The 27,869-nt window shown below is 45.7% G+C and overlaps 2 protein-coding genes across 2 annotated transcripts; one reads left to right on the top strand and one right to left on the bottom strand.

Annotated features, from left to right (window-relative positions):
* The first annotated feature begins 556 nt into the window (after positions 1 to 556).
* On the top strand, positions 557 to 15,200 carry LOC130150323 (uncharacterized). The gene is made up of 10 exons (XM_056341176.1): positions 557 to 1,089; positions 3,000 to 3,091; positions 3,275 to 3,446; positions 4,669 to 4,897; positions 5,490 to 6,046; positions 6,943 to 7,084; positions 8,224 to 8,468; positions 10,057 to 10,220; positions 10,908 to 11,151; positions 11,477 to 15,200. The coding sequence occupies exons 1-10, from the start codon at positions 937 to 939 to the stop codon at positions 11,672 to 11,674; spliced, it is 2,196 nt and encodes a 731-aa protein (XP_056197151.1). The 5' UTR covers positions 557 to 936; the 3' UTR covers positions 11,675 to 15,200.
* ADCK2 (aarF domain containing kinase 2) lies at positions 14,402 to 26,486 on the bottom strand. Its single transcript, XM_056341177.1, has 8 exons — positions 25,533 to 26,486; positions 24,666 to 24,812; positions 23,006 to 23,134; positions 22,257 to 22,352; positions 19,999 to 20,250; positions 18,420 to 18,548; positions 17,703 to 17,756; positions 14,402 to 16,455 (listed from the first exon to the last, which is right to left on the bottom strand). The coding sequence occupies exons 1-8, from the start codon at positions 26,448 to 26,450 to the stop codon at positions 16,312 to 16,314; spliced, it is 1,869 nt and encodes a 622-aa protein (XP_056197152.1). The 5' UTR covers positions 26,451 to 26,486; the 3' UTR covers positions 14,402 to 16,311.
* Between the last annotated feature and the right edge of the window lie 1,383 nt (positions 26,487 to 27,869).

Here is a 27,869-nt window from a genome sequence, read left to right as displayed (position 1 = left end):
CCCCGGCGCCTACCAACTCCGGGCTGCGGAGGGGCGAAGGGGCCGCAGGAGGGAGCGCCCCTCTGTGGCTGCGAGGGCAGCCCTGCCCCCCGCCTCCCCCGGCACTTGGGAGCGGCGGGACCGCACCAATGCCCCGGCGGGGAGCTCCTCGTGAGCCTCAAAAGTTGGCGTCACCCGCGGAGGGCGCACAGGAGGGAGCGGGCCGCCTCCCGAGCCAAGCCGCTCGTTTGGGAACGGGGACGAAGGCGATGCCGGCTGCTCGTGTTTAGGGAAGGGGGTAAAGAAATAAGCTGCCTCTCTGTTCTCCCTTCGGCGGCCCACGTGGTCCAGCCCACCTGATTGCCTGGCAACGGGGCACGCGCGCGGTGCGGCCGGAGCCGTCCGGGCTGCGTCCCTCCCGCCGTGGCGGCGCCGCGCCGCGGGCCCGAAGGCTCTCCCCCGCGGCGGGGACGTTCCTGGAGGAGCAGCTGGTGCGGAGCCTCGGCCTGCTGCGACGTTGTGGCGTCCCTGGCTAGGCTAGGCTAGGCGAGGCGGGCGGGGGGCGGGAGGGCGCCAGCCGGGGGGCCCAGGCGAGGCCCCGCTGCGGGCCGGCCACCCCACAGGCAGTGCAGCGGCGGACACACAAATGCCCAATAAAGAATTTCACGCCTGTCCCACCCTCTCCACAAACTTCCCAGGTTAGCAAGGACCTGCACGTGTGAGTGGGCTTTTCTTCTTCCTCCTCCCCGCCGCAGGTGGCGGAGCGCTGCAGCTGCCCAGGCAGGCGTTCGCCCCGGGAGCGTCGCTGCAGCAGCAGCCGGGTCCGGTCCCTGTGGCTTGGGAATGGCACGAAAGCTGGAGCGGCTGGGCTGTGGCGTTTGAAGACCCAGCCTGCCAGTCGGTGCGTCTGATCACTGACTCCCAGAGCAAGAGTCAGAGGAAACCTGCCAACTTCTTATGGAGAACGAGTCATATCCAGTACATGTTGCGTGTCTTCTGAGAGATTCAGGTGCTCATGAAAGAAACATGCAAAACATAACGGAGAAAGCAGCCAAGCAATCGGGGGGGTCCTTTCAAGCAATCAGGCTCCTCCCTACTGCTCCTGGAAAGGTATGCCGCTAATATAAAATTAGTGCACACTCATCAGTTCCTCCTGAATCTTTATGGGATGACACTTCAAAAGCAGAAATGGGGAAGAGTTTCGGTGACCCTCTGGAAGAGTAACCTTGTTTAGCCTGGCAGCTAGTGAACAAAGCAGTCTGTGGATGAAGATTTAAAATAGGTTTGGCATCTCTGTGACAGGCTGTACCTGACATCCTGAGCTGGAAAAAGGGAAAACACCCTTTAATTGTATGTTACTTGTACCTTAAATCTCTGCTTGTGAAGAAAGACAGCACTTCACATAGCCCCTGAGCAAAAGGCATCATTGCCAACACTTGGAGTCAAATTTGGGTATGTCTTGGTCTAGCTCCATTTACTTTTGCAGGGAAAAGCTTGCCCTGTAAAGCGATTTTATTGAACTTCACAGACCAGCACTTGAAAAGAAGTGTTTCTGACAGGTAAAAGTGAAGATCCCGAAGGAAAAAACAAACGCCTTGCTTTGATTTTACATTTCTTAGCTAGGTGACTGTACAGCTTTGCTTACAATGTATCCCGATTCACAGACTTCAGTGTTGGTTTACTCTTAGGTGAGGGTGGTCAAATTCTGTATTTTAAATAAATAACAAAATCTTCTGAATCTGTTAACATCCCAAACATATGACATCGTCAGCTGAAACAGTAGAGCTTTTGCTTGTCTACCCTGCGGATGCCCTTGTACTTAAGGGATTTTAAGTTTCTTGCTCTTCTGAGTCTCGTAACAGCCCTAATGCATTTTCAGCAACAGTTCACAGAGAATAGCAGCAAACCATTCAACCGCTGTTTTTACTTAACACATGATTAATGCAACATGAGTTTATCTTTTTCCATAAAAGCTTAACACTTTAATATAAGGTTCATAGTTTTGTTGTCGACTCCACCTCCCAACTCCCTTGCATTTTGTCTTTCTCCCTTGTAGTCCCTGGCATATTGTTCCCCATGGCATTTTCTCAGATATTTCACATTTTCCATCCTACTCAGGCCAGATGGCTCCACTGCTGGCTTTGACCTGCAGAGGCAATTTTGTCTTTCTAGACTCAATCCCCACCTTCATTCTTCCTTGATTTCAGATCATTTCGTTGACCTTACAGCTCTTGCTTGCCTGGGGATTTTGGAAAGCTGCGTAAGAAGCAGGGTACAAGAAGGAATACACAGATGACCACTGGCTGACCATAAGCTACTGTTTGAGAGTCACAGGGAGACAGACTGGGAGGAAGCCAGCAGGGTTGATATGCCTGCATCATCACTGAGCACCTGCACCTGGGGATGCGAGAGGCAGCTCCAGAACCCCTACCCTGTTTCCATTCTGCTTCTCCATTCTCCAAGCTGTGCCTTGTCCTGAGAAACTGGTGTATTTTCCAGGTTCAAAGCTCTTTACTATAAAAGTCATAAGAATTAGTAAGAAAGTAAAACTGTTCTGAAGAATCACACACCTAGTGCCTCCTACACGGTAGAATAAAATGATGATAGGATCAGAGATGGACTAAAATGGATATCTACTATAGCTTTATGTATACTTGAAATGACCCATTGTCTTTTGAACAACATATCCCACCACAACTGAAGAAACATTGCTATACCTGCTACATATCTAGCAGCTGAATAGAAAGCAGCGGAAGCACAAGGGTTTTTTTTTATCATATAGTTCTTGTATTTTGTTTTTTTAATATTTCTTTCCAAGCTTGATTTCTTAAAACCATTTGTGATGAGCTTACAGATAAACAGCATATTATCGCAAGATATGATGGAAGATTTAAAACAAAGAGAGATGTAATATACTGGAAAGTAAATTTAAATTTTATAAATAATATTCCTGTTTAAGGATTTAATTGTTCAAAAATCATGCTTATCTTCTGCTTCCATATCCACCTTTCTCCCTCCAGGGAAGCTCCAGGTCTAACTTATATGCCCAGTGTTGTCACACAGCTAATAAAGATCCCTGTGGCTCTCTGCTGCCAAGATGTCCAGTAACAGAGTAAGTTCAAAATCTATAGGTGAGTCACTGGAAATGCAGAGAAGAAAAAAGCTAGGAAACAAAGGCAGTTATTGTGTGGTGGGGCGGGTGTCACATGTGGATTTAGTTTGTTTCTGTTGCAGCAAGTTGCAGAAGTTCTGTTGCCAAGGTCTTCATTACTTCTTGTATTTTTGTTTTCCACAGCTTTCCTGTTTGTGCGTGGAACCCAGATTCCCTTTGTATGCCCTTGATATCCTTAGCAAAAAGGAATTTCATTGATTCATCCCCAGAGGCTTCTAGTCTCGTGAGGGGGGCTCGTGTGTTGGCAAGGAGAGAAGCTGATGGCCATTACTACCTGGGCCACATTGCCCAAGAGGTAACAGTAGCTGTTTATTGGGAACTGTGCTGTAAGAGGATCTGTGTGTCTTTTCCCTGTTCTTCCCATGCCTCGTCAGTCCCATGCCCTTGCTGTGGGGTGGCTCTCCTGTGAGACAGTGCACTTCATAACCGCTGTTGTCTCCCCACATCCCATTTCATCCCAGCCTGAGGATGACTGGCTGTTTACTGTGAGCAAAAGCAGCCTGGAGCGCGATCCATTTTAGTAGTTATAGTAGTATAGTAGGCTGTCATTCAGAGACAATCAAACAAAACAAGTCCCTTATCCCTATTGTCTACTTCTGCGCAGTCTAGCGGCAAAGTTAATTAGCTAAAAAGCATAATAGTAATCCAAAACGTCTGCCTCCAGGGACCACCTCCTCCTTACCAAACTGAGAGCTTTCCTTGTCCTCTTCCCTCTATGCGCCTGGGATTTGTGAGATGATTTTGAATGCCAGACAGAAAATCCACCCCCTGCAGGCTTTCTTTAAAAATCCAGTTCATTTTGCAGTTTGCAAGTTAGTTAAATAAATAGTGACGCCAGTATAGGTGAGGACGGCTGTAAGCTCCAGTGCGGGATGGAACAGATCAGGACAGCTAAAAGCATAAGTGACATTAGCTGACGGCATTGTTTGTGTAAGTGCACTCATAGAGCTGAAGAGAAGGCTGAGATTTCAGTAGAATCATAGAATAATTTAGGTTGGAAAAGACCTTTGATGTTATCAAGTTCAACCATTAACCCAGGACTGCCAAATCTACCACGAAGCCATGTTGTTAAGCAATAGAGCTTCCCCCACATCCATTGCTGAAGGCTTAAAATAAAACATTTAAACTCATGACAGTTACCACATTTTACTAGTTTGTTATCATTTTGATTACTATGTAACAAACTGCATCATACATAGCAATTTTTTTGGGCTACTCTTTTTCTGATGGGAGGTTTTCCTGGTAAAGTTCTGCCTTAGGGTACTAATTGTGTTCATACTAAAATCTAAGTCCATAATGAAAGGAAGGGAAAGGCTGTCAGCCCCGTAAGCCCCGCTTTTCAATTACTTTTAAAATCCAATATGGACACAGTGAGAAACCTGGTAGAAGAGGAAAGCTGCATTCCCAGATCACGTTCTGCTTCCTGGGATTTCTGCCACTTCCTTCTTAGCGTTTATGTTTGGCTGTTAATTGGACCCAGATGTCTGTCTTGCAAACCGCATGTTTTACTTTTGTAGGCCTCCAGGGAACGCTTTTTAATTGAGTTTGACAAAAGCCGCAGTCTGAAAGGCAAGGTACAGCTCTGCTTGCAGGAAACGCCTCTCTACGACATTCTCCACTGTGACGATGCCAGGCAACAGCCTCTTGCTCCGGGAGACAGGGTCTTGGCACCATGGGAGGCTAGAGCTGAACGTTTTGGCCCAGGCACTGTGCTAAAGGTTATGGAGAACAAGGAGGCACATTTAGGTACGGGTATTGGTATTCTTAATAGTCCTAGACTTGCCACAGTTGCTGGTCACTGTAGAGAAAAGAGGACAGTCTCAGTCATGGAGGATTCACCACTTGCTGCCTGGGCTCTCTTCATGATCTTTTTTTGTTGTTGGCACTAAGCCTGTGTTTTTAAAGTGCTAGAATTAAGAATTAATGCACCTCACAAAATTAGCCTTTGCTTTGTTCTGTGAGTGGAAACTTCCTAAAAAGCTGGGGGGGGGGGGAGGGGAAACATCCTCCCAGCGCAAGGAAAAAAATGTTCCTGGCCCTCATGAGTATTCACCTGCCTATCTGTTAGTCTGGTGTCCAGCTTTTGCAGGGCAAAATCCTGGCTCGCTGTGACAAGCAAGAATTCTGCTATCTGCTGTGTCTTCATAGGAAGTTCAAAAGAAGGTCAAATTTTAAACCTATAAAGAAAAAGTCATGGAAGTTGTTACATAACTGTCTGAAACATAAGCTGTTACTTTTATCTCCTGCTTTCTAAGAGATAAATCACACAGGTTAACATGCTAATACATTCTTTGCCTCCTTTTCCCCCCCCCCCCCCCCCCCCTCCTAATATGCACAGCATACAACAGAAGGGTAGTGCTTGTGAATTTCTGGAATGGGCAGACTAAGGAGGTGTCTTCTGACCAAGCTCTGCAGATTCCTCTGCCCTTAAGTGAACGCATCATCCTAGAACTGCAGATGCCTCTAGCAGCCAGGCAGATGTTGGTAGAGTCAAGCTTGGATTACCCATATGTTGTGACACCGGGTTATAGAGCCTCAGGCCATTACAGACAAGGTCACTCAGACCTGGACTGCTGGTCAAGGGGTCTGTATTTGACTCAGCCATGTGCTAAGTGCAGTTGTAGGTGTACCTTGCTTCCCCATTGCTGCCTTGCAGCCTGGGAACACACATGCAAAATGCAGCAGGAAGACGCCTTCATCCCAGGATCGAGCCTGACTAAAGAAGAGCTCAGCAAGAAAATAGAAGAGCAACTGTCTGAAATGAGGATTTCATCTCCAGAAAGTGTTTCCAGAGAGGAAGAGAAAAAGGAAGATAAGAGATTGAAGACAGAAGATGTTCCAAAATATGTTCAGTCTTGTTTGGAAGAGGACAATGAGCTTACAGAACCTAAGAAGGTAAAAAGTGCTTCACCCTGGCTCTTCTGTTAACACGTGGTCTGCTATTTGTATAATGTCTGCTTCGTTACCTCAGGTTTTCTGCTCTTGGTGCCAAAAAATTACTGGAGGTTTTGGGCCTGGCTCTTAGGTATGCCTGCTAAAGAATGGAGAGACGTTGCTCTGTGCTGTCTTTCTGATCTTTTGACTGGGGAAAGAGAAGTTGTCATAGGAGCAGACTCCTAGTACCTCTTCCATGGATGCAGAATATGAAAGTGTTGCGTAGCCCAGTTCCTCTACATCTTACCTCTGCGTGAAGGAGATAGAGGCAGGAAAAAGTGTCAGACAGAAGACTTTAGACCAGATATGGATTACAGTAAGGATTGCTCCATATCAAGGCAGTCCCTGGCATAATTCTATTAAGATATTTCTCCACCCTCTTAAAGGCGTCATCTCTCGCAGTCAAAGACCAAAAGAGGCTTTTGTGATCCTCGGTAGTTGATTTACTGCTTGTGAGCAGGGTACTGGATGAGGATCAGAAAGGTGGAGGTTAACGTGCACCAGATACTGCCAGGCTTTTCTCCATTGGCCTGCGAGGGTTAGAATCCTGATTTCTGGCATGTGCCAGAAAGGTGACTGTCTTTCAACCAGAGCTCCTCTGGCCTGATCTCTTTTGTACCAGCTTGGACCCTTCCAGGCAGAAGTACTGCCAGTTTTAGGTCATTTGAAGATGTAGAGAAACCCTCAAAGTGATCAGAAATTACTCTACTTAGGAGTTGTTTCTTTAGTAAAGAACTCCCCCAGAGCTGTTATTCTTTCTTAAACTTCAGTTGCAACTTATCTTACAATGTAAATTCATGAAACTAACCTTTTCCTTATCAGATCTGGATTACGATTGCATTTCTTGTTATTTCTAGAGTCCTCAGAGAGAGATTGCTCACACTATGGTTGATGCTGCTGTCAACACAGATAGCTGGTTAGTGGAGGTAGTCCACAAGGAAGAAGCAGACAGCAGACAACAAGACGCTGAAACCGAGGTTAATTTTAAACACCAGCAAGGTATTAAAATTGTAGCTTTTCTATCCAAACATAACACTTGTCACACAGTATCAGTGCTGCAGGCCATCATGTCTAAAATCTGTTGCCATAGTTCTTGATGTTTCAAAAGAAGACACCATAATGCCATGCTGTGAATATAGTCACCATTACATAGTATTATATGTAGGTATTAATGGTAGTATGGCTTGAGAAGTTGAAGTTTCTCAAGGTGAAAATATTTTCAGAGGCATTGGGGGCTTGGGGCTTTTGCAGCTACTGCAGTAGCAGCTTTTGGGTTTTCTTAACCTTCCTTGTAATGCTCACTATAAATATTATTTATTATACAATTTCCTTACTTTAAAAAATAATGTGTAGCATTAACTATGACTGCCTATACCAGAAAGATCTCACTGGGACTGTTCTGCAAAACACTCCTTCTCTTATCTGTGCTGAAATTGATTGCTTTATAATGTCATTGAGTAAACTTTTGTTCCCTTATGATCCAAAAGGGGATGGATCATGATTTTAATCAATTGTTGCTGTTCTCATTTAAGCTATTTTGTGAGAATTACAGACATTTAAGTGATGATTCTGAAAGCCTAAAGCTTTCTCTGTTACTGCTTTGCTCTGTGTCACTGCCAGTAGAGGGAGAATGAAAAATGAAACAGGAGTGCACATTTCCTCCCAGCTGGTGTTCCAGCATCATTCCGTGCAACAACTGCCACTCAGGTCCATGCTGTCTTTAGCAGAAAGGTGCAAGCAAACTCTGCTCATGTTCTCAGTTACCCAAAAGCTCTGCTAACACAGTGTTGTGCCCAAACTAATTTCTCCTGTCTCAGAGCATTGGCAGAAGCAGCTTATGTCTGTCTGCGAAATACCATGTAAGCAATCCCTTAGCCGAGGTAGCTGTAAGTACAGTCGGTGATCTTGTGTTACTAGGCAAAACTCTTGCTTGATTGCAATGGCAGACTTATTTTTTGAAAGCTGGGGCATGTTTTATGGAGACTAAAAATGTCCCACTTCCTCAGAGAAGAATGTTATAAAAGTCATGTTTGAATATTTTTTATATGAGAAAACCTTTTTTTTTTAAAAAAAAAAAAGGTGTTCTTTTTATAAGCTGCCTATAACCTCTTATGTCCCTGCCCTGATTTATTTGAAAGGTCTTTTTGAGTCCAGAGCAACAGAAGCTCCAATCCAGCATTCCCAAAGGAGCTCTTCCCTCGGAACCAGTGCTTTGGTTCCTTTCAGGCGCCAAAGCTTCTTTGACCAAGTGAATCAATCACTAGAGAAAGACAGCCTGACCATCAAATCAGCTCTACGTGCACAGAGACCACTCAGTGCCTCCAATGTGCAGACTAGGAGATCCACAAATCCTCTAAATCTTTTAAAAGACAAAAGCATTACAGTAAGTATTTGGTCCAAACTAGATTTAGCTATTAGGATCAAATGATTTGTTTATGCCATGTGAGAATATACTCTCCTTTGATCTCTTTCTCAAAGGTTTTTACTGCAACAAAAATTATGACTATGTAGAATAATGGCTATGCATAAATAGAAACATAAGGTTTCCACTTGAGAATCAGTGTTGTACAGGAACGGCACTTCTAGTATTTGAGCTCATCATTTTTTATAAGAGTTTTTTATTTTAGATCTAATCTTCTATAAATAAACCTCTCAGCCAGCTCTATTAGATAGCAAAAAATCTACTCCTCTTTTACAGATAATCGAAAGCTAAAAAAGAGAAAGTCTAGGTAGTCAGCTGAATCCCATAGCAGAGTGCCTGTCAGGGCTGGGGTGGAACTTCAAGTCTCCTGATCCTTAGGCTGGTCCTTTACTTGCTGGAAAACAACATTTGCTCACTTCCCACCTATAAACCGCCTTCGATTCATTTTTTTGATCTCTCCCTCTGTATGTCATTAAACATAAACCACCCACAAGGTACAGTTTTCGCAAAGAATAGCAATACATTGGAGAACAAAGGTGTTTACTGTTCCTAGGAAGCCATACAGATCAATAGGTTAAGAGAAATCAGTCAAAATGCTACACGAGACCAGCAGGGATTATTTGAAGGTCCCACAGTGTTTTCCAGCTTGTGGTATTAGAGGTGTCCTCAGGAAAGAACTGGAAGGAGACATTCTGTTTGCAGTGCAGTTAATGGCAGGAACATGCTAATTGCAGATGGGGGGAACAGGAGAAGGGAGAATGCATTTGAGAGAGGAAAATGTTTTGTGGAAACTCTGTTCCAGCCCCTAACAGCTCTAGCAATGTAAACTGGAATGCATGTCTGAGTTTTGGTGATGTTTCCCGGCTCCTTCCCTCATACAGGGCACTGCAAGTACAAAAGCAGTAAGTATTTCACTATGGCTGTGAAAAGAAGCCTTGTAGGTGCTCCTTCATCTCTTTACACAGCACACTGCACTAAAAAGTGCAACTTAGGAACACTGCCCAGCACAGAAATGCAGCTGCTATTGAAGAAAACAAAGACTGCTTGACCGTGGGTAGAGATCTCTGACAACAGTTAGTGGAGAGTTAGTACGCCTGCACAGAACTCCAGGAAGATTTTGTGTTTGGCCAGGAGGAGGCAGATATTTCTCGTAAAATCTCACAAGCAATCTGTAATACCATATGTGGTCAGAACCTGTATTTTCTATCCAATCCAGAAGCTGACTTTACAAAGACTGGAAGTTTTAAGCATTGGCTCAACACCAGAACAACCAGAACAACACAGCCTACTGACCTATAAAGAGCTCTAAAAATTGGATTTTCAGGCACCCCTTTGTTGGTTAAGCCTAATATTTTGTACAGGTTTTAGCATCACACTCAGCATGTGCACAGATGGGAAGTGACGCTATAACGTTCATGAGCCAGTGTGGCTTCCAGAGCTCAAGAGTGACATTAGAAGACTAAGTTGTTCTGGTTTTGTAGGTTTACAGTTTACATTAGAAAAATATACTGATGAGATTAAGGGTTCCGTTTGGTTTTTTTTCTCTTAGAAATCAATCCTTAATGGTGCATCTCAGGAGAGACGGAAAGAGATGGACTTCAACAGAGCCGAGATGGAGCACAAAAGGTGGCAAGAGGAACACAGGCAGCTGAAGAAGAAGCAGCAGCAAGAGGCAGATGGCATTCGACGCCAGCTGCGCAGGGGCAACCAGAGGTGATACCTGGGAGCTAACTGTTTTTTGTAGTAGATGTCGGAAGGCTGGTAATGTCTACTCCCTGGTGCTCTCATTCAGTCTCTGAACATCACATGTTGTGCCTTACGCTAGTCTCTGCAGAGCGGTCACAGTGGTTTACTAATGGGAATAAAATTGATCTTGAGGTATGGGCAAGTACCCACATGGACCTTTAGCATTACCTCCAAGGGCAAATTCCCTTCAGTCTTGTCCTCAGACCCAAAGTCCTTATGCCTCCCAAATCTCTTTTCCCTGGCCCTGGCCCCACAGTCCACTGAAGCTTAGCAGGTCCTTGCCCCCTTGCCCTACCCACCCCCTTCTGTTGGCCCTGTGGCTTTACCACCGGCACACATCACCACGCAGCTGTCCAGATCAGCCCTACAGCCCTGCCTGGATAATCCAGTTCCCTGGTTCCTGGTCTCCAGGGCCACACTAGGTGATGTAGTCAGGTGAACAGATGACTGCAGTTAGCTGACATCGGGCACCAGCTCATTTGGGGTTTTTGCCACCTCTGTTTAGGACACAGGTTTAACCCTCATAACCTAAGAAAGAGTACTGGAATATTGAGTGCAGATCGCCAGGATATCTGCTTTGTGTCTTATGCACTGTCTTTTTCATTTTTTGCTCTTTCGTTCTGAGAAATTTGAGAAATTTTGTTTTGGAAACAGGCAGAAGTTGTGTCAGAGAACATTGCAAGGGCTGGAGAAACAGCTGGAGCACAAAGACAGGGCTTTGCAGCACATGGCACTGCTCCAGGCTGCTGGGGCAGAGAGGAGCAGGAAGGAATCCTTCTTGCTAGAGAAGAGGAAGGCAAGTCAGAGGCTACAGTTCTTGAAGACACAGCGTTTGCAGAGAGAGGAGTTGCAGGCAGAACACAATGAAAGGAGCTCTGAACAAGAGAAAGAAAGGCTGGTAAGGGCAATTCCAGAAATGTTTTTCCTGACTACCATGTTTGCAGCACTGGCACCATCCAGAGTATTTGTCTTTCACCTGATTTATATCCAATATAAGTATATCATTCAGAAATAAATAAACAAAGGGTAACATTTTTTGACACATGTATAAAGAATGAAAGATGGGAAGTAAAATTCTCCTTCTCTGCCACAGGAGTACTTCTGCATGCAAGGAATGAACTTCCATAGATTATACCAATTTCTGACTTCTGCCAATGATAACTGCAGAAGAAATTCAGCATGAAAGCTGGCTGTACTATTGTAATGTCTTTCTTTGTATGTAGGATTTTCTCAGGAGCAGAATGCAGTCACGGCAGGAAATGTTGGAACAAGTATTACGGGAGCAGGACAGGCAACAAAACCAGCACCAAGCTGCCAAAGGGGGAGTGTTCCAGAGCAGAGACCATTCACAGCAGAAGATGAAAAAAGGTGGCCAAAACCTCTGTGACCTCCAGCAGTACCTCAGAGAACAGAATCTTTAATGCTGCAGGCATCAGTGCTAGCGTAAGGAAGCTGCAGAGTGGGTAAGCAGGCCCTTGAGCAGTTCACAGACCCGATCTGTATCTTGTAGGTGTGAGTCAGTGTGCTGGAGCTTGGGTGCTTGAATGCAGTTGTGACCAGTGGAATTATGATTCCTGGAGAGGTCTTTAATCTCCCTTTCATTGCAGCCAGAGTGCATTTTCACTGCTCTGTCCTTTACATGCCTTTCTTTCTGGAGTTACTGCTCTAGTCCACCTCTGTCAAATTGTTCTTCCAACTTAAGCATGTGCAGTGACCCATCTGACAGACCCAATTCGGCGAGCAAGAGCTGCTTTGGTATTTAATAGGAGACAAAGCCACAGTGCCAGCTTTTTGCTCCAAAGGCATCTGGAAGGGGCTGGCTCTTTCCACGGGACTCCAAGGAGTCAGGACCTGTAGTGCTGGGTAGTGAGTCTGAGGCTGGTGGAAGCGTAATGGGGCAACCCAGAGTGGGGCAACAGAGGACCTGGGAGTTACGAAAGTGATGCAATGGCCACAAGACCTATAGCTTGGCAGAGGGGCATCAGGTTGCAACTGCTTTCAAGATGTAAATGACAGAGAAAGGAATTTGTTAAGTGAGGGCACAGGCCATATGATAGTGTAGGAGGTGAAGAACAAGAACGAAGGTCAGGAGAAATGCCCTGGGAATAAGTGCCTCAAGTGAAGCGGTGGAGGCGCAGGCGCAGGTTATGTCCTGCTAATACAAGCCTGCAGGGAAATTAAATCCAGGCCTGAAAAGGCTTCCACTGCTGCATTCTGGGAACTTTCTGTCCTGCTGTGTTCCTTCCAGACCAGTGCCAAAAGACCACATTTCTTTAAGGTCATGGACCACATAAAATAGGAATTGTAGTTTACGTGATGCTGTTGTATGACTTACCTTGCCGTGTCAATGTTATATGAAATAATGGGGAAGGAGAGCTGGACACCAGATGGATGTGAAAAAAAACCCCAACAAAACCCAAACACCTGCAGCAATCAAAATGTACATGCTAAAATACAATGTATATTATCCACTGCAGTTTCCATTATTAACAACTGACTCTTGCAAACGTCCCATGCACACGAGTTGCAGAGATCTACAGAGAAGTCTCCATACATGTGACAGAGTTGTGCTACTCCCTGCCAAGACTGCTGTAGAGGGCAGGGCAGGATCCAGTGACAGGAGAGGTGTTTCAGAAAACCTGGTAAGACGGTTTGGAACTCTCCAACTCAGGCTTCAGGTAAGCGTAGACAATCTACTGTCAGGGTGTTCATACTCCTTGGAATACATAGGCCATTCCTCTAGAGGAGGAATGACTTATAGAAGCCCAAAATGCAAAAAGGAAGATGCTTTTCTGGTGACAAGCCACCCTTTCTAGGCATTGTGATGAGAAGAATGTCTGTTCTCCAAATTACATGTCTTTGGAGAATCACCAAACCCAATGGTGGGCTTGGGGGTCTGTTTTGCCTTACGAGCTTTCAGGCTGGCAGTCTCCAAAAGCAGGTAATCTTATGTCAGGAACATACTCAGATACCTTGGCAGGTAGGGTGCCTGGTCAGAATAAACAGACTTTTTGTTCACCATGAACAAAGGAGGAGAATGTTACAACAACAAGCAAACTGGTAAATTGACAGTTAAGAAATTGTGTAAGACTCCAAGGTAGCCAGCAGTGCTATAACAAGAAGAGCTCCCCGTTCAGGCTATAGGGTAAAAACATAGTTACCACCTGGAGTCCACAGTGTAACTTACTCATGCCTCCCCTGTTTCTAAGTGCTTTACTGACTTTCCTTACTGAAGCATGTGGTGTCAGCCACTCACACGGACAAGCTATGGCCTTCTCCCCTCCCCCGAAAGGAAACAGTAAGGCCCATCAAGAGAGTTTTCTGCAACAGGAAAGGAGAGAAGAGGGGTTTTAGTGCATCTTACTCTGATGAGTGGAGGTGCCTTCTTTCACAAAGGGGAGGAGGAGGTTATGCTTTTCACATCCTGAAGTGCTGTCCCTTTTCCTCATATCATTAGAGATACAAAATACAGTGGCTGTGTCACAGAGAATGCTATTTATTATCAGCTTTGGGTAGCCAGAAATGTAACTTCTTTTCACATGGGTATTTACAAAAGGAGAATGGACTTGGCACAATTTACTTGCTGGAACATTGAAAGCTATATCAAAGGATGTTCTTATTTTACATAAAACTGTGCTAAAATATAGTATTTGCAATACCTTGTTTTAATACCTAGAACCAAACTAGATGCAAAATTTAAATGTTGTTGCCTGACATTCTGTGTACACTTAGAGACATGTTACGCATTTTCTGGCACATCACTTGGCAAAAAGTGTAAGTTTTATAAAAATTCACCCCTTTTGCAGGAACATGGCACCAGTTATAATAGCAGTTTCTTTAAAAAAAATATGTAAAATTAAGAAAACTTATAAAAGGGAGCTCCTTTGACATTCCGCCAAATCTTTTGAATGGCCAGCAGTTTCTTAGCAGTAAGTCTCAGACTACATACCTCCAGAGATAACTGAGAGGTTATGCCTTCACAGCTCTCCCCAAAAAAACAGTTAAAGTTAAGTTTCTCATCCAGATGTCTACAAACTCTTCTAAGGTTTGTAAAGTAAAATAGCTAAAAGGGGTATTCTTAATTTAGGATCCAGAATATGCATGAACTGTCTTGAGATTTTTGGGTTGTTGGTTTTTTTTTTAAAAAAAAAAAAAAGAAAAGAAAAAAAGGAAAAAAAAAGGAAAAGGAAAGATGAACCTAAATACAAGTAAAGGCTTTGACATTTTGTTTAAGTTAAGGTCTGAAAAAAATTCTAACTTACTGCATATATGGAAATTACCTGCGAGGCACAATTTTGCATTTTAAAAATGGCATTTTGTCATTTGGTTTAAATGCTGTTTAGCATCTGGGAAAGTTGGCTGAAATTTGCTCAGCAAGAACATGGGTGACTGCCCAAGTCCTGTGTGACTAATAGAGTAAGCCCAGGCTGCACACGCTGCAGCGTGGTGTGCCTGCCACCTCTACCCCCCAAGCTGGATGGAAATGGGAGGGGGCACGCACATGACTGCGGGAAAGTGGGTCCTGGCAGCACATGGAGAATTTCTTCAATGTAGAGCTTGCTTTTCTTCTTTTTTGAGTTCTCTTTTATGCAAAATCATGTGCTAGTTAGGACAACAGTGTACCTAGTTATGAGTTTAAATCTAACTGGACTTAATGAAACAAGCCTAAAACTTAAAAGATATTAAACTCTACTGCTGTTTGTGTCCTTAAACATTTGGAAATGGAATATGAAATGATTAATGGGAAGTACATGAAATAGATTGAGCAGAATCTAAACTTATTTTTCAGACTTTAATTGTATGTCATTAATCATTATTTTATAATCACCATAAAACAGCAGCTTGTCTGCTGATATACTTTCTCTTCATTGCTTAACCATCTGAAAACAGACCACTGCAGACACCCTGTGCTGCTGCAATTTCACATACAGTATATCTGGAAACATATTTAGTGTTACAGTATTTCCAATCATTTATAGACTGTGTTTCTCACTATTAAAATACAGCCATAAAATAATTTTAATACTACTATTAAAATAACTGACTGTAAAAGCCATGTATGATCTAGCTCTTTTGCTGGCTTTATTTAATTTTAAACATTTACAATGTGTTTTCTAACCATTAGGAAAATGCTTAGACTCCTTGTTTTGCAAACTATTGGTAACAAAACTCAAGAATTTGCATATTAGTTAAGGTTTTGAGTTAACTAGAGTGAGACTAGGGGAGCAGGAAGGAGGGTAGTAGGAAGGAAGTACGCACACAAAAAAAACCCTACTTTTTTTTAAGCTTCAGGGAAAAAAAAAAAAAAAAAGACCAGTACAAATATTTCCAAAAGTTGGGTTTTATTATAGAATTAGGTTTTCTGTCTAGGCAAATATTTTCTTTTGCTGTTTATAATCCAAACTCCTATAGTATTGTGCTGGAGTATGGAAGCTTGAAAAAAATCAAATTGACTGGTCTGTTTTTATCATCCAAAATGACTAAGAACAGACCACTCCATGCAAGATCTCAGGATAATTCTACAATAAAAGTAGAAGTTAAAAGTACAAAAGACAAAAAGATTTTCTGGCTTTTTTCAGACTGAATTAGTTGCTTAGGTGGCGTTAGAACATCATTTCTCACACCACTATGACAGCTAAGTCAGTAAATTATAAATATTTAACCTGATATATTTCAAAACAGATTTGATCAATGAACACCTTTTTAAAGACTTTTAGACAAGTAAGACAGCTTTTCTCATCAGTCTGCAGTGATCTTGTGCACCTAAACTACATGATATGTCAGTTTAAAAAGTACCAGAATACATTAGTTCTTAAAACTGTGTAATGAGTCAGAACTCTCAAATTGTGCAAAGCCTTCCTAGTTTCTGGAATAGACCTTCTCATCATCCCATGCCTGGTGCGTGGCTGAAACAACTGAAGGCAACATTAATGGAGAGTAACCACTGCATGGTGTGTCCCCAAAATACGTGTGACTTCTCACCTTCAGCTTCTTTCTCTGTCAGCTCACAGACAGCACAGGTAACCCTGCACAGTGAGAGGGCAGCAGTCACAAGAGTCTATTCAAGGACAGAAGCTGCAGTTTTGATGAGCAGTGGCTTAGCTGCCTCTAGGATGTCCAGTTCAGGGTCCAGTGAACGACCAAGTCCTTCCAGAACCATGATGGCAAAGATGATGGAAGCAAAATTGCTCTCGAGCTTCACCTAGAACCACAAGAGACTAAATGGTCTCAGCAGACCTTATTTTCTTCTGAGCCTGTTCCACAGAGGTACCAGCTCTAGCTAAGCTGAAAGGGAAGGGAAGAGGCTGGAGAGAAGATATGCACACCTGAAACTATACTGCAACTCCATCACTTGGGAGTTTCAAAACTCACTGAAATCCAGCAGCAGGCCCAAAAATAAGGCAACAGTTTCAGGGCAAGGGCCCTAAGGGAACCTGAGAGTTTGTTTTTCAATTCCAAGAAGGGGAATGGGATTTTTTTTCTTCCATATTGGAACAGCAGGAGCTTAGAAAGTGCTCGCTATTGCTAGTGTAGTTATAAGCTGCGGTGGTATCTAACATACTTGAACACTTGCATTTGTGTGAGGGGGAGCTCACCTTCTGAATGGCCACAAAAGACCCCCACAGATCACAGAGGAAACTATCCTCTGCTCTGCATGTCAACAAACTGCCCCCCAGTTCCCAGCCAGACACCACGACGGTTTCAAGGCATACCAGGGCATGAAGAATTTATGGAGCTGGAAGAACTTGCTTTATAAGAGCCTAAATCACATTTCATGTTATTAGAAACCAGCTTAATGACAAAAACCTCTACCTAAGGAATGTTTAGAGGGACTCTTAGCCACAGGGCTGCCCAGCCTGCCGACAACCTTCTCATCAACTCTAGTTCAGGCCACCATGTCTCTGTTGATTTCCAGAGTTGTCTGCAACTGTGGAAACTTGTCCCTCAAACAGTATCAGTTATAAGAAGGAACCTCTGTCCTGTGAGCAGCTTCTCACTTTTGAGGCCTCTAACAAACCAGTAAAATGGCCTGGTGCTGTTACATAACCCCATATCAAGAAATAGGTCCAGGGAGGAAAGCATGCAGTGATATACAAGTGGAACACATATTAAATTTCATTTTCTGCTTCTAAGGGACAAAAAAAAAAAAAAAAAAAAGATAGGAAAAACTTTGCGTTACAAAAACATTCGTTTTAGTAAATAGTATCAACCATTAAATGCAGCATTAAGACAAAACCCAACAAAACAGAAATTGGTCCTGGTAGGGTGTGCATCAAGACCTGAGAAACAGCACGTCTCCAACACTTGGATGCATTCCTGCAGTTCCCCTTGTAGCAGTTCATTTCAGAAGTCACAGTCCTGCTCCCTGTCAGCCCTTCATGTTCGCAGTAGTTCTCCCTCCCCAAATGAACTTTCAACTATTGAAGGCAGACAGTGACAGGACCTCACCTTATGGGTCATCAATAGTTTGAAGACATTCGAGAGGAGATTTGCCACCTGAAGCTGGAATACAAAAGAAGTTAACTGATCAAAAAAACTGTGGTCAAGAAGATTGAGCCATGTGCGTGACAGGCAGGATTCTTCTAAGTGTTTGTTAGCATTTGGCTCTAGTGGTGGGACAAGATTATTGGGCTGACAACAGCCAGCATCAAGGTATGATCCCCCTCACACCCTGCCTGGGATAAGGAGTTCAGCTGTGACCTGTGGTTCTGCCTACCCGCTAGCCCAGAAAGGCTGGGAACGTCTGACCTCACAGCAGTACACAACATGCATTACTTCACTCAGTCCCACCACACTACATTCTCTGAAGTGCCCAGGTTGGCCTTAGCTAACAGGATCCAAGCTGTAACTCCAGGCTCAGCAACTCCTCACAGGGAGCTGCAGATGTTCGATTAAAAAAAAATAAAAATCAACAAACAACCCCAACAAAAAGACAAACCCCCAAAAACACGCCACCAACAACACCCACATGAACAAAATACATTTTTCAATTAGGAGGAAATAAGAAAGGATTTTATGGATTTTTGCTGCGCCTGGGAGACCAAAAGCACCCAGTACTGGTTGGCGGTGCTGATGAGATCAGAGCCGGCCTTCCCACACGGACCATTCTGAAAGCCAAGTTGCACTGAATTACAGGTAAGTGAGGGTGGGACGTTGTGCACTTGCCTTTCCTAGGGCAATGGTGTTCCCCCGGGCCTTGGTCACTAGTTCCGCCATCTCAGCTTTAAATCGCTCAATATCCTGGCACTGGTTAGCACGGGCGTGATGAAGGATCAGTTCTGCCACTCTCTCCCCCTGTGAGACAAGTTGAAAAGGAGAATCAGAACTTGGTCACTGGTGCCAGCAGGCCTACAGGGAGCTGCACATCATCGTCCCTGGAAGGGCTCTGCTGCGAAGGTCCCTGGAGGAGGCAGGGGAGAACTCTCAGGGCTATGCCTTCCTCTTCCAGCAACAGAGACCCAATGAAGCAACAGAAGCGGGTGCAGGAAGAGCAGAACCAGTCCAAAAATCTTAGCTGGTATCTTGCAGATCTTGTTGGGTAGAACACAACAAAGATCTCTCAGGCAATCAGAAGTTTCGGGGGGGAAGTAAAACCCACAGGATTGGCATTTTCTTCTTAGCAGAGGAGATAATGGTGTAAAGTATATCAACCTGCCCTGTGGGCCAAGTCCAACCTTCCATTTGCAAACTGCAGAGGAAGAGTGAGCTGATTCTGCAACAGCAGACGCTTGCTGAGAAATGGGAGGAGCCATACCCAAGCTTCACTTGTGAGAGGCTCTATAGATCTTCTTGGAAGACATGTCTGACACCAACGCAGAGCCAGAGGCCCAGGTTTGGCAGAGACCGTAGAAGTTTTTCACCTGTAGATCATGAATTACACCCAGCCTAAGCCACTAAGGACTTGCAATCAAACGTTTGCAGTTTTTGCTTTGTGTCTGAGAAGTCTGGCAGCACAGGATGGGCCTGAACACGCAGTTTAGCACTGACTCCTCGGTATGCTTCGGCAGATTGAACAGACCGAGTTAAAACATGTCCCTTGAGATATGCTGGTGGACCATCCAACTCACAGCTGAGAAACAGCAACATGCAACTATAAGCACAGATGCTTGTTCTCAAAATGAACAGGAAACACCACCACTGGATTCCCTAGTCCATCTGAGAGTTCATTTTAAAAAAGTGTGAAGAAGGACAAAGTAGTTCACCTTATACAGAGGAGCCTGGCAGAGGCCAGACCCTCTCCCCACCTCTTTTGCTTCCTCTTCTCTACAGATGCTGACACAGCAGCAAATGGAGGATGCCGTACAGGCTTTCCAGCAGCAAGGCTGCAGAAGGGAGCACGTGTGGAAGACCACCATGTCTCTCTTGATTTCCAGAGTTGTCTGCAACTGTGGAAACTGTTAATCCATCCCCTCCTCTTCTCTAGCAAAACCTGGCAGATTCTGCAACAGTCCCAACTGCAAGTGGCTCCCAGGCAGTCCTACCATGCACCAGAAGTACTGCTAACCAGGGAGTGCCGGCAAGCGCTTCCCATTTAACACCTTCCATCTCCTGTGTCACTGAAATCACTCCACTCTGGCAGCCCCCTTGCTGCAGCTATCTTATCCCTGTGTCTGGTATAGCTTCCAGGCTAGCAAGTCTCCTCTCCCCTCTTACGGAGGATTGTAAGGGGAAATAGAAAACTATCGCCTTGGCTATCAGGATTCCCATCTGTCTCCCTTCCCCAGCCCCACAACAGAGGCCTCACCTGGCCCTGGACCACAGCCGTGAAAACTGCTCGGAAGTTCTGCATGTCAGCGCTCTGCAGCTCCGCCACGATCCCTGCATCCAGCAGCACCAGGCAGAGCCGCCTCAGGGGTGGCTTCACTTCCACCACAAGAGTGTCACACAGGTCCACGATGGCCGTCTGCTCCTTGCAGCTAGTGCTGACGTGGGCCATGCCTTGAACCAGGATGTTCCCAGGGTGCAGGTCAGCATGGACAAAATTGTCAACAAAAACCTAGAGGACAGACAACTCTTAGAGCAGCTCATTCCAACCAAACCTGCCCCTGCCAAAACTCCCAGGCAAACAGCAGAGGTTTGTTTCTGGTCCGTTCACTGTCACTACTAATGTGCACCACCCTAGGCAGCAACACAGCAAATGGCTTCTGCAGAAGACCAGCTGTGCTGAGATGGCATGGGTACTACTGTAGGGGAGTCAGCAGAGCTGTATGAAGCAATCCTATGTCTTTGCTAGAGATCAGGTAGCACAGCCAGGAGTCCCAGCAGGGAACAGGAGTGCTCTTTGGTAATTAACCCTAAACTGGGGGCACACTGGTGGGCCTTGGCAAGGAGTAATGCAGTAAGAATAGGCCATTTGCCATTCAGTGGCATGAGTTATAGTGAATGGTTAAGTTTGTCTGGTCTGGGACATCAACCCACATTACAACTGTATTGAAAAGTAAGGAAAACAAGAGATAAGGAAACAAATATATAGCATTTCTCTGCCTCTGCTAGCATTCAGCACCAGAAAGGACTAGCAAGAGGGCAAGCACAGAAAGCTTCCCCACCAACCCTCCTGGCCACCTGGGACTGCTGAACTTCCTGCCCCAAGGAGGTTATCTTTGTCTTTCATGGATTTCTCCTAAGAATTTGTCCAATTGCCAGGTAAAAAGAGCTGTGTGAAAAAAGATTTTTTTAGGTGTTGCCTGAAAAAGTAACCTCTGATAATTTTATATCCTTCTCATTGGTCTTGTTTTGAGAAACCATACACTGTAGATCCATTACTCACTCTCAGGCATTCATGACTGCATAGATATCTGTCAGAAACTACTAATTTACCTGCTTTCCATAGTCAGAGTCAAATTATTTCACCATTCCAGTATGGAAGTCTTTCCACACCAGTAATCATCCTGGCTGCCTTCCTCTGCACCTCTTCTAGTTCTGTTACAGCCCTTGGAAAGGAGAGTCCTGGACAGTGAGGGACTAGAACTGCACAGAGCGTTCAAGAAACAGCTATTTGTTATACTTACAGCCATAATGTTGTTTCTTAGCTCTATAATTCTTTTCTACTCCTAAAATTTGGGGGTTTTGCTTTGCTCCTAACCATTGAATCCAGTGTTAGCATAAAACTATTCTAGTTCCAGCATTGCTTTTCAGAGTGGTAAGAGCTATTTCAGAGTCTGTTATACTACATGGAGTCAAAACTGCAGGCCTCGCCACCAGCCTAGCATGACGTTGCAGTTATCAATTGAATTTCATCTGACACTTACTGCCCACGCACTCAGTACTGTGAGGTTCTTTTGCAACTCTTCCCTGCTAGTTCTCATGGCTCCTCACAAGACAATTGTGTCACCCTCTCCCAGATCATGTGTGATTATTTCAACCACAGAAGAACTAGACAGCCTGAAGCTGAATCATAAGCTCAATCTGGCTAAGTTTGTTTTCTTTACTCTGTATTTAGTTCTTTCTTTAAAAAAGGCAGTTTGGAGGAGGAGTCAATAAATGAAGAAACTAGCTAGCTGTTTTACCTGTGAGTTGCATCCATAGTCTCTGCAGAGAACATGGTATTTGCCAATTACATTGCACTTCACAGTAGTTGGGTAATATGTGAATATTCATTAAATGGATTAGTGGGTTTCCTAAGCAATACACTGATCAAGTTGCATAGGCTGACCCTACTGCGTGCAAGCAGATTGCCCTTCTACAGTGGAAAAATCTCCATGTCAAAAGCAGTGGTGTATCTAGCCCAGGCTTTACTCAGATCGTGTTACACTGCACATGAGGTACAGATCCTCCTTCAGCCAGCTCAGGAGCTACACAGTGCCCTAACGGCCCAAGTCCTGGGTTACCACGAGATACCTAGCATCTCCAAAAGGTACAGCCATATATCTGAGTCCATGGGGAGAGCAGTAGGAGATGTGGGAAGCAAAATGGTTCTCTCTTTTGCCATATTGTCTTATTACCCCAAATGAATAACTTCTGCAGGAAAACAACCTTTACTTCTAGCCTCAGCCAAGTGCCTACCATCTTTAGCAGCATGTCCATGCCCATCTTTGCAATTCTCTGCCTCAGCTCTGTGGCAATGTCCGCATGCAGGTAGTGCGAAATAGGCTCACTCTCCTGAAAAAGACAGAGCTGGAGTCAAACACACCTTGTGTCCCACCTTCAACCATACTTTAACCTAGATGCCAAGAGTTGAGGAAAGGTGACAATACCGTAGAAAGGACCTGCTCGATAGAGGCTGTACCTAATGTGATGGAGAAGATGAGAAAAGCAAGTGTTTGGTTTTTGGAAAGGGGGTGTGATATAGCCTGGGGCAGAAATACTCTTGCCAGGATCACAGCACAAAACCTAAGGCTGAGAGTAGCTTTGGTCTGTGACTCAGACATCCACAAAGGGAAGTGAGGCAAGCATCAGAAAGTGTCAGATTGCTGAGCTCCTTGCTTTGACCCACCACAAAGGAGAGTTGAGGCATGGTGTTGGTTTGCAAGCACAGGCAAGCACATGGTGGCTGGACACACTGCTGGTCTGCTTGGTTTCAGGCCAAGTGTTCACTTCTATGTGGAGCTGCCTGCCACCTGTCTTCTGGGATGCACTGCTTACAAACAAAGAGAGTGGAAGAGACACTGAGGAAGGACAGCGATCTCTTTAAGCAAATAAGAGAAAACATCCTTCTGCCTCTGATCACTCCTCCTCAAAAAAACACCTCCTTGGCTTATTCTCTTATAGGCCTTCTCACTGCTACCACCAATCCCAGAACCTGCAGTTCTTACCTCAAATGTTTCCACTAGAACATCTGTCGTTACTAAAGGCCAAAGGGGAGTTGGAAACTTCACAAAATCAACATCTAGGAAATTTTGTCGGAAGCGCTCCAAATTTCTGGCTTCATAGCGCAAGTCAATCTCAAGGGAGAAAAAAAAAAAAAGGAGGTTGGAAACTAGATTCAGTTCGAATTAGATCTTCAGGATCCTGTATGAGGATATGACCGTACGGTGCAATACTCAATACCAACAAAACTAGTCCAAAAGCTAGAATGAAAACAAAATAGAGTGGTGCTTCTTACATGCTTCTTCAAAGCTATAAGGCTTTCCTGATGGAAGAATAGAGTAACAGACTAAGTAGCGGATGGCCCACAACCCAGCACCTTCAAAGTACATGTGACTCTTACTATAGGCATGGTGTCTCAAAAAAGACCAGGACTACATCATTTTCAAGGGTAAGACAGATCCTGAACCAAAGCTTACTGTCCAAATAGCAAGGCAGGCAGACAGGCTAGAAGAACTGCAGCCCTTGCCTTGTTTTACAGTTAGGCAGCCATAGCAGGAAGAAATTTAATGAACACATACAAAAAACCCCATTGTGTAAAGTCCTGGCCCTAGCTCTTCAGTGATCCAATGCCTTGACACAAGGGTATCTTTCCTGCCCACTGCTGCTGCTCAAGGAGGCCTCACCTCCCTCATCCAGCAAGGAGAAATACCCCAGGAATACTTCTTGTTCTTTCAAAAAGAAATGAAAGGAAATTACAACAAGCATATCAGATGCTCTCCTGATTCTCAGTCTTCAGTGCATCCACCAAAAACTCTGCTGGACTAAACTGGTACTAATGACCTCGAGTAACCTCTGAATACAGTCAACAGTTTACAACATGGATTTACTGTGCAGATTTTTTGCAAGAGTAGAAAAGAATTAAAGCTTTCAAAAGCTTGTAACAGACTTCAGACTCTGCAGTCTAGATGCAAAAATAGAATTAGCAGGTAATCGTTTGTTTTAATAGAAACCTAAGCCTAATTAAGCCTGTAGTGAAATCTTTGCAAGTTTGGTAGTAAGGATGTTTCAGGACTGTGTCTTTAGAAGACATTAGCGAATCAGGACTTTTCAGATCTATTTGAAAAGCTTAACTTTACCAATACTATAAGCCTGATGACAATACAACATAAAACATATTAATAACTTATGTGAAAGTACATTAGTTATGCCTGTATATATATCTCAGCACTAACAAACATGACCAGTGAGTACAGATTGCAAACATATGCATAGGATTAAAGAGAAAAAACACATCTGTGCACTTGTTTGGATTCTTTTCCTAAGGTGAGGTCTCTCACCAGTGTTCGTCTTTCATAATGGTGCAAAAAGGACTGTGACTATGGCTAGCTGGCTGTTCGGGCTGTTCACGAGAAAACATACTCAAAGTCTAAAAAAAGATTTTTACATCTAATAAAGATTGTTAGATTTTTTAATTGCTTTGCTTTTTAACGCTGTAAGCATATAAACTTTCCTACAGTAACATTATGCGACTGACAAGAATAAAGAATAAACAAGCCTTCATCTAACCCTTTAAAAAATAGCGCTAAGAACAGAGTTAGAGCCAGCCAGAAGCAAGACAAAGGGCAGTTTTGTTTCAGTACATGGGGACCATGGCATGGCACGCACCTGCTGAATCATAAGCTTCTCAAATTCCTTGACAATCTCTGTCAAACTGAGCCACTTGAATCCAGGGAGAAGTTCAATGATGTGGCTACCCATCTTCATTATAAACAGATCCATCTGGACTTGGTGGACCAGCCCAGGGTGCAGAACCTGCACAAGAACGAACAGTGGCAGGATCAACTCCTGAAACGCTTCATTTCAATCATCTCAAGTGATACATTCCAAATAGACAAAACCCAGCTTATTAGACTGGAGCTAACAAGGCTTCCCCAGCTAGTCCTCAAAAAACATTCACATTTGCCATGGATTAAGTTGTGGAGAAACACTGTATAATTGTCAAATGGACTATATCTGTGCTGGAGACTACGGTCTCACCCAATGCCATTTTCTACTGCTTTCATGCTCCTGCCCTGTCCCTGCCATGTAGTACTGACTAGTATTTGGCACAGCTCAAATGCAAGATTTCTGTAAATAAACTTTGCTGGAAAGAACTTATCTGTTCCAGATTTCTTCATGTGAGCAGAGAAGGGCTTTCATTGTCTGGAAGGTGAAATGAAGCTTAATATTCATTCTTTTAATGTAAACTGGGCCCTTGTTGGCATTTCTGGTATCCACATGTCATGTCAAATGGTGCCATAGGCAGTATGTGTACACAAGCTCTCCCGGCGGGGAAGAGCTGGGGCCACTGCAAGTCTGGATCACAGCTGGCTGGAACACAAATGCTGAGGAAAAGACACCAATGGAGACAAGCATCACTTTTCTCACTCCACCTGGCCCTAGCCAGCTACCCATCTCCATGGGAATTAAAATCGGATTGGCCTCATCCAGCACGCTTTGTTTTCACCCATCTACCAGACACGTTTGACTTACTTTAATAGCTACAGGCACGAGATGCCTGGCTGATGAAGGATTTGCATTCAGGAGTGGTTTGGCCATCTGCTCCATGAAGGACACCCGGCTTGCAGGCCTTCCCTGGGAGCAGTCTGCTGGGCTCAGCTCCGCCCCATTCCTCTCACCCCACATCTCCCGGCTCTTCCTCCTTCTCAGCCACCTGAGGAGACCTCTAAAGCCTGACACTTCCCACGCTTCAAAAGCAGACCTTAACTCCGAGCGTCGCACCAGCTCCTCGGCCTGGCAGCCGGCGACAGCCGTGAGGTCGGCATAGGCTTTATACACCTGCGCGACACAGCCCGAGCCAACCGGCTCCCGGCTTCGGAACTTGAGGACTCCCGTCCAGTCCTCACCAAAGGCCTTCCTGAGGAGCTCGGCGGTGTGGCCCCACGGGTGTGGGCTCACCTCCACGTGCAGCTTAGAGAACTCATCGCAGAAGGCCTCAGAGAAGAGGTCCCTCCGGGTGCTGGCCCACTGGCCCAGCTTGATACAGGTTGGGCCAGCCGCCTCGGCTGCCCTCCGCAGCAGCCGCAGCCACAGGGCACCCAGGCCAGGCCACAGGCGGCTCAACGGGTAAAGCAGCAGCAGCGGGCCGAAGCGCAGCAGCAACCCGCAGGCCCGCAGCGCCAGCCGCAGCGCCAGCCCCCCGCGCCGCAGCAGCCCGCGGGGCGGCCGCTCTGGGCCGCGCTCCCCCGCCCACACCGGCCCCCGCTGCCCCGGCCTCTCTTTCCAGCCGGTCCCGGCGGGCACCGCCAAGGCCACCGCGACCCAGCGCCCGGCACGCAGCCCGCCGCGCCCCGCGGCCGCCCAGCCGGGCAGCGCCCCCCTCGCCCCGGCGGCCCACCCGAGGAGGGGGCGCGGGAGCGGCAGCAGCCGCACGGCGCCGCCCGCCACCATGGTCCGCCCGCCGCCGCCAACGGCCGCCGGGGAAGGGGGGCGGGCCAATCAGCGCCGGCGGGCGGTGGCGGCCCGCCCCTTAAAGGGGCAGGAGCGAGCGCCTCGGCGAGCTGTGAGGTGATTGTTCCCGCCTCGCAGGGAGCGTCGGGCTCTGGGCTCTGGGCTCTGGGCTCTGGGCTCTGGGCTCTGGGCTCTGGGCTCTGGGCTCTGGGCTCTGGGCTCTGGGCTCTGGGCTCTGGGCTCTGGGCTCTGGGCTCTGGGCTCTGGGCTCTGGGCTCTGGGCTCTGGGCTCTGGGCTCTGGGCTCTGGGCTCTGGGCTCTGGGCTCTGGGCTCTGGGCGTACCGGAGGAGGATGAGAGGGAAAGGGCCCTTGCTAGGGCTGGAGGCCTTCATGCCTCCCTCCCTGTTGATGGTTAAGGTGGGCTCTTGCCCTCTTGGTTTTGAGCCTACCCCGGTTCAGACTGGTGTGGTGAAGCAATGGGGCTGACACACACCAGGTGTATTTCAGCCACTGTAAGGTGTTGGTTGTCTCTCCTTTTTCTTCCATGATGTAGGAAGCTAGCAATGACCTTTTATTTTTAAGCAAAAGTTGTGGCATTCTAGTGGTGGCCATATGTTGGCAGGTGAAGTGCTGTGATTATTAGTGGTTTCCTTAGCAGGGTACTAATGAAGTAATCAGTGCTTTGAGTAATGTCTTTGAGGGCACATGATGATTCATCCATACTAGTAAAAGAAACTAAAAGCAAAAGCCTCCTGAGGTGATGGTAGCTGAGTAGACTTAACAAGCTGTTTCACTTTCCAGGCTTGCTCTGGAACTTGGGCCTTCTGCCCCACAAAAGGTCTGCTGATGGCAGTGCTGGGTCTCCTGCTTATTCCTGCATCAGCTGGCAACGTGTTAACCTTGTCTGTAATTACACAGATACAGAGGATTGCTCATTTCCTTTGCAAAGGACATGTGCCTTTTAAAAATCGAAACTAATGTACCCACTGCTGAGGATGCAGCTGACAACATCATCTGTGGCTCCCCCTTTGAGAGGTTTGGTGTGTGTGAGCACAGCCTGTCAAAGAGTTTGTGTCAGGAGACAGCCACCGTAGAGGTGATGCTGCAACTTGCGCTGCTATCATGGCGATTCAGGAAAGCCGCTGTCCTGTGCGGGGATGCTTTGGGCTGGGAGCTGTGGCCTTTCACACCAGGAGTTCAGCTGGCTCCCAGCTTTGGGTGTATTTGCACACTTCTGCGAGGGGGATTTCCATTTTAATGTACACTGCGAACAAAAAGCCTGTAGGAAGAATTAATTCATTTTCCAATCCAGATCCCTCCCTGGCTTTAATGGGTAGCTCAGACCTGACCCGAGCACATCTGTGCTAACAGGGAGCTGGATTATGGCCCCACACAGGTGAACAGACCAGCTGATGGAA

The sequence above is a fragment of the Falco biarmicus genome, chromosome 5, assembly GCF_023638135.1.
Source record: "Falco biarmicus isolate bFalBia1 chromosome 5, bFalBia1.pri, whole genome shotgun sequence".
Taxonomy (NCBI): domain Eukaryota; kingdom Metazoa; phylum Chordata; class Aves; order Falconiformes; family Falconidae; genus Falco; species Falco biarmicus.
This window is presented reverse-complemented; position numbering and strand designations above follow the sequence as displayed.

What these genes read in the sequence shown, in the direction of transcription:
- ADCK2 (XM_056341177.1), bottom strand. Translation starts at nt 26,450, where the DNA reads ATGGTGGCGGGCGGCGCCGTGCGGCTGCTGCCGCTCCCGCGCCCCCTC. An exon ending in TGGACATGCTGCTAAAGATG is followed by an intron (nt 20,251 to 22,256) that starts GTAGGCACTTGG and finishes TCTGTCCTCTAG; the next exon opens with GTTTTTGTTGACAATTTTGT. An exon ending in CGGCTGTGGTCCAGGGCCAG is followed by an intron (nt 18,549 to 19,998) that starts GTGAGGCCTCTG and finishes CTTGTCTCACAG; the next exon opens with GGGGAGAGAGTGGCAGAACT.
- LOC130150323 (XM_056341176.1), top strand. Translation starts at nt 937, where the DNA reads ATGGAGAACGAGTCATATCCAGTACATGTTGCGTGTCTTCTGAGAGAT. An exon ending in GAACAAGGAGGCACATTTAG is followed by an intron (nt 4,898 to 5,489) that starts GTACGGGTATTG and finishes TAATATGCACAG; the next exon opens with CATACAACAGAAGGGTAGTG. An exon ending in TAATTTTAAACACCAGCAAG is followed by an intron (nt 7,085 to 8,223) that starts GTATTAAAATTG and finishes TTTATTTGAAAG; the next exon opens with GTCTTTTTGAGTCCAGAGCA.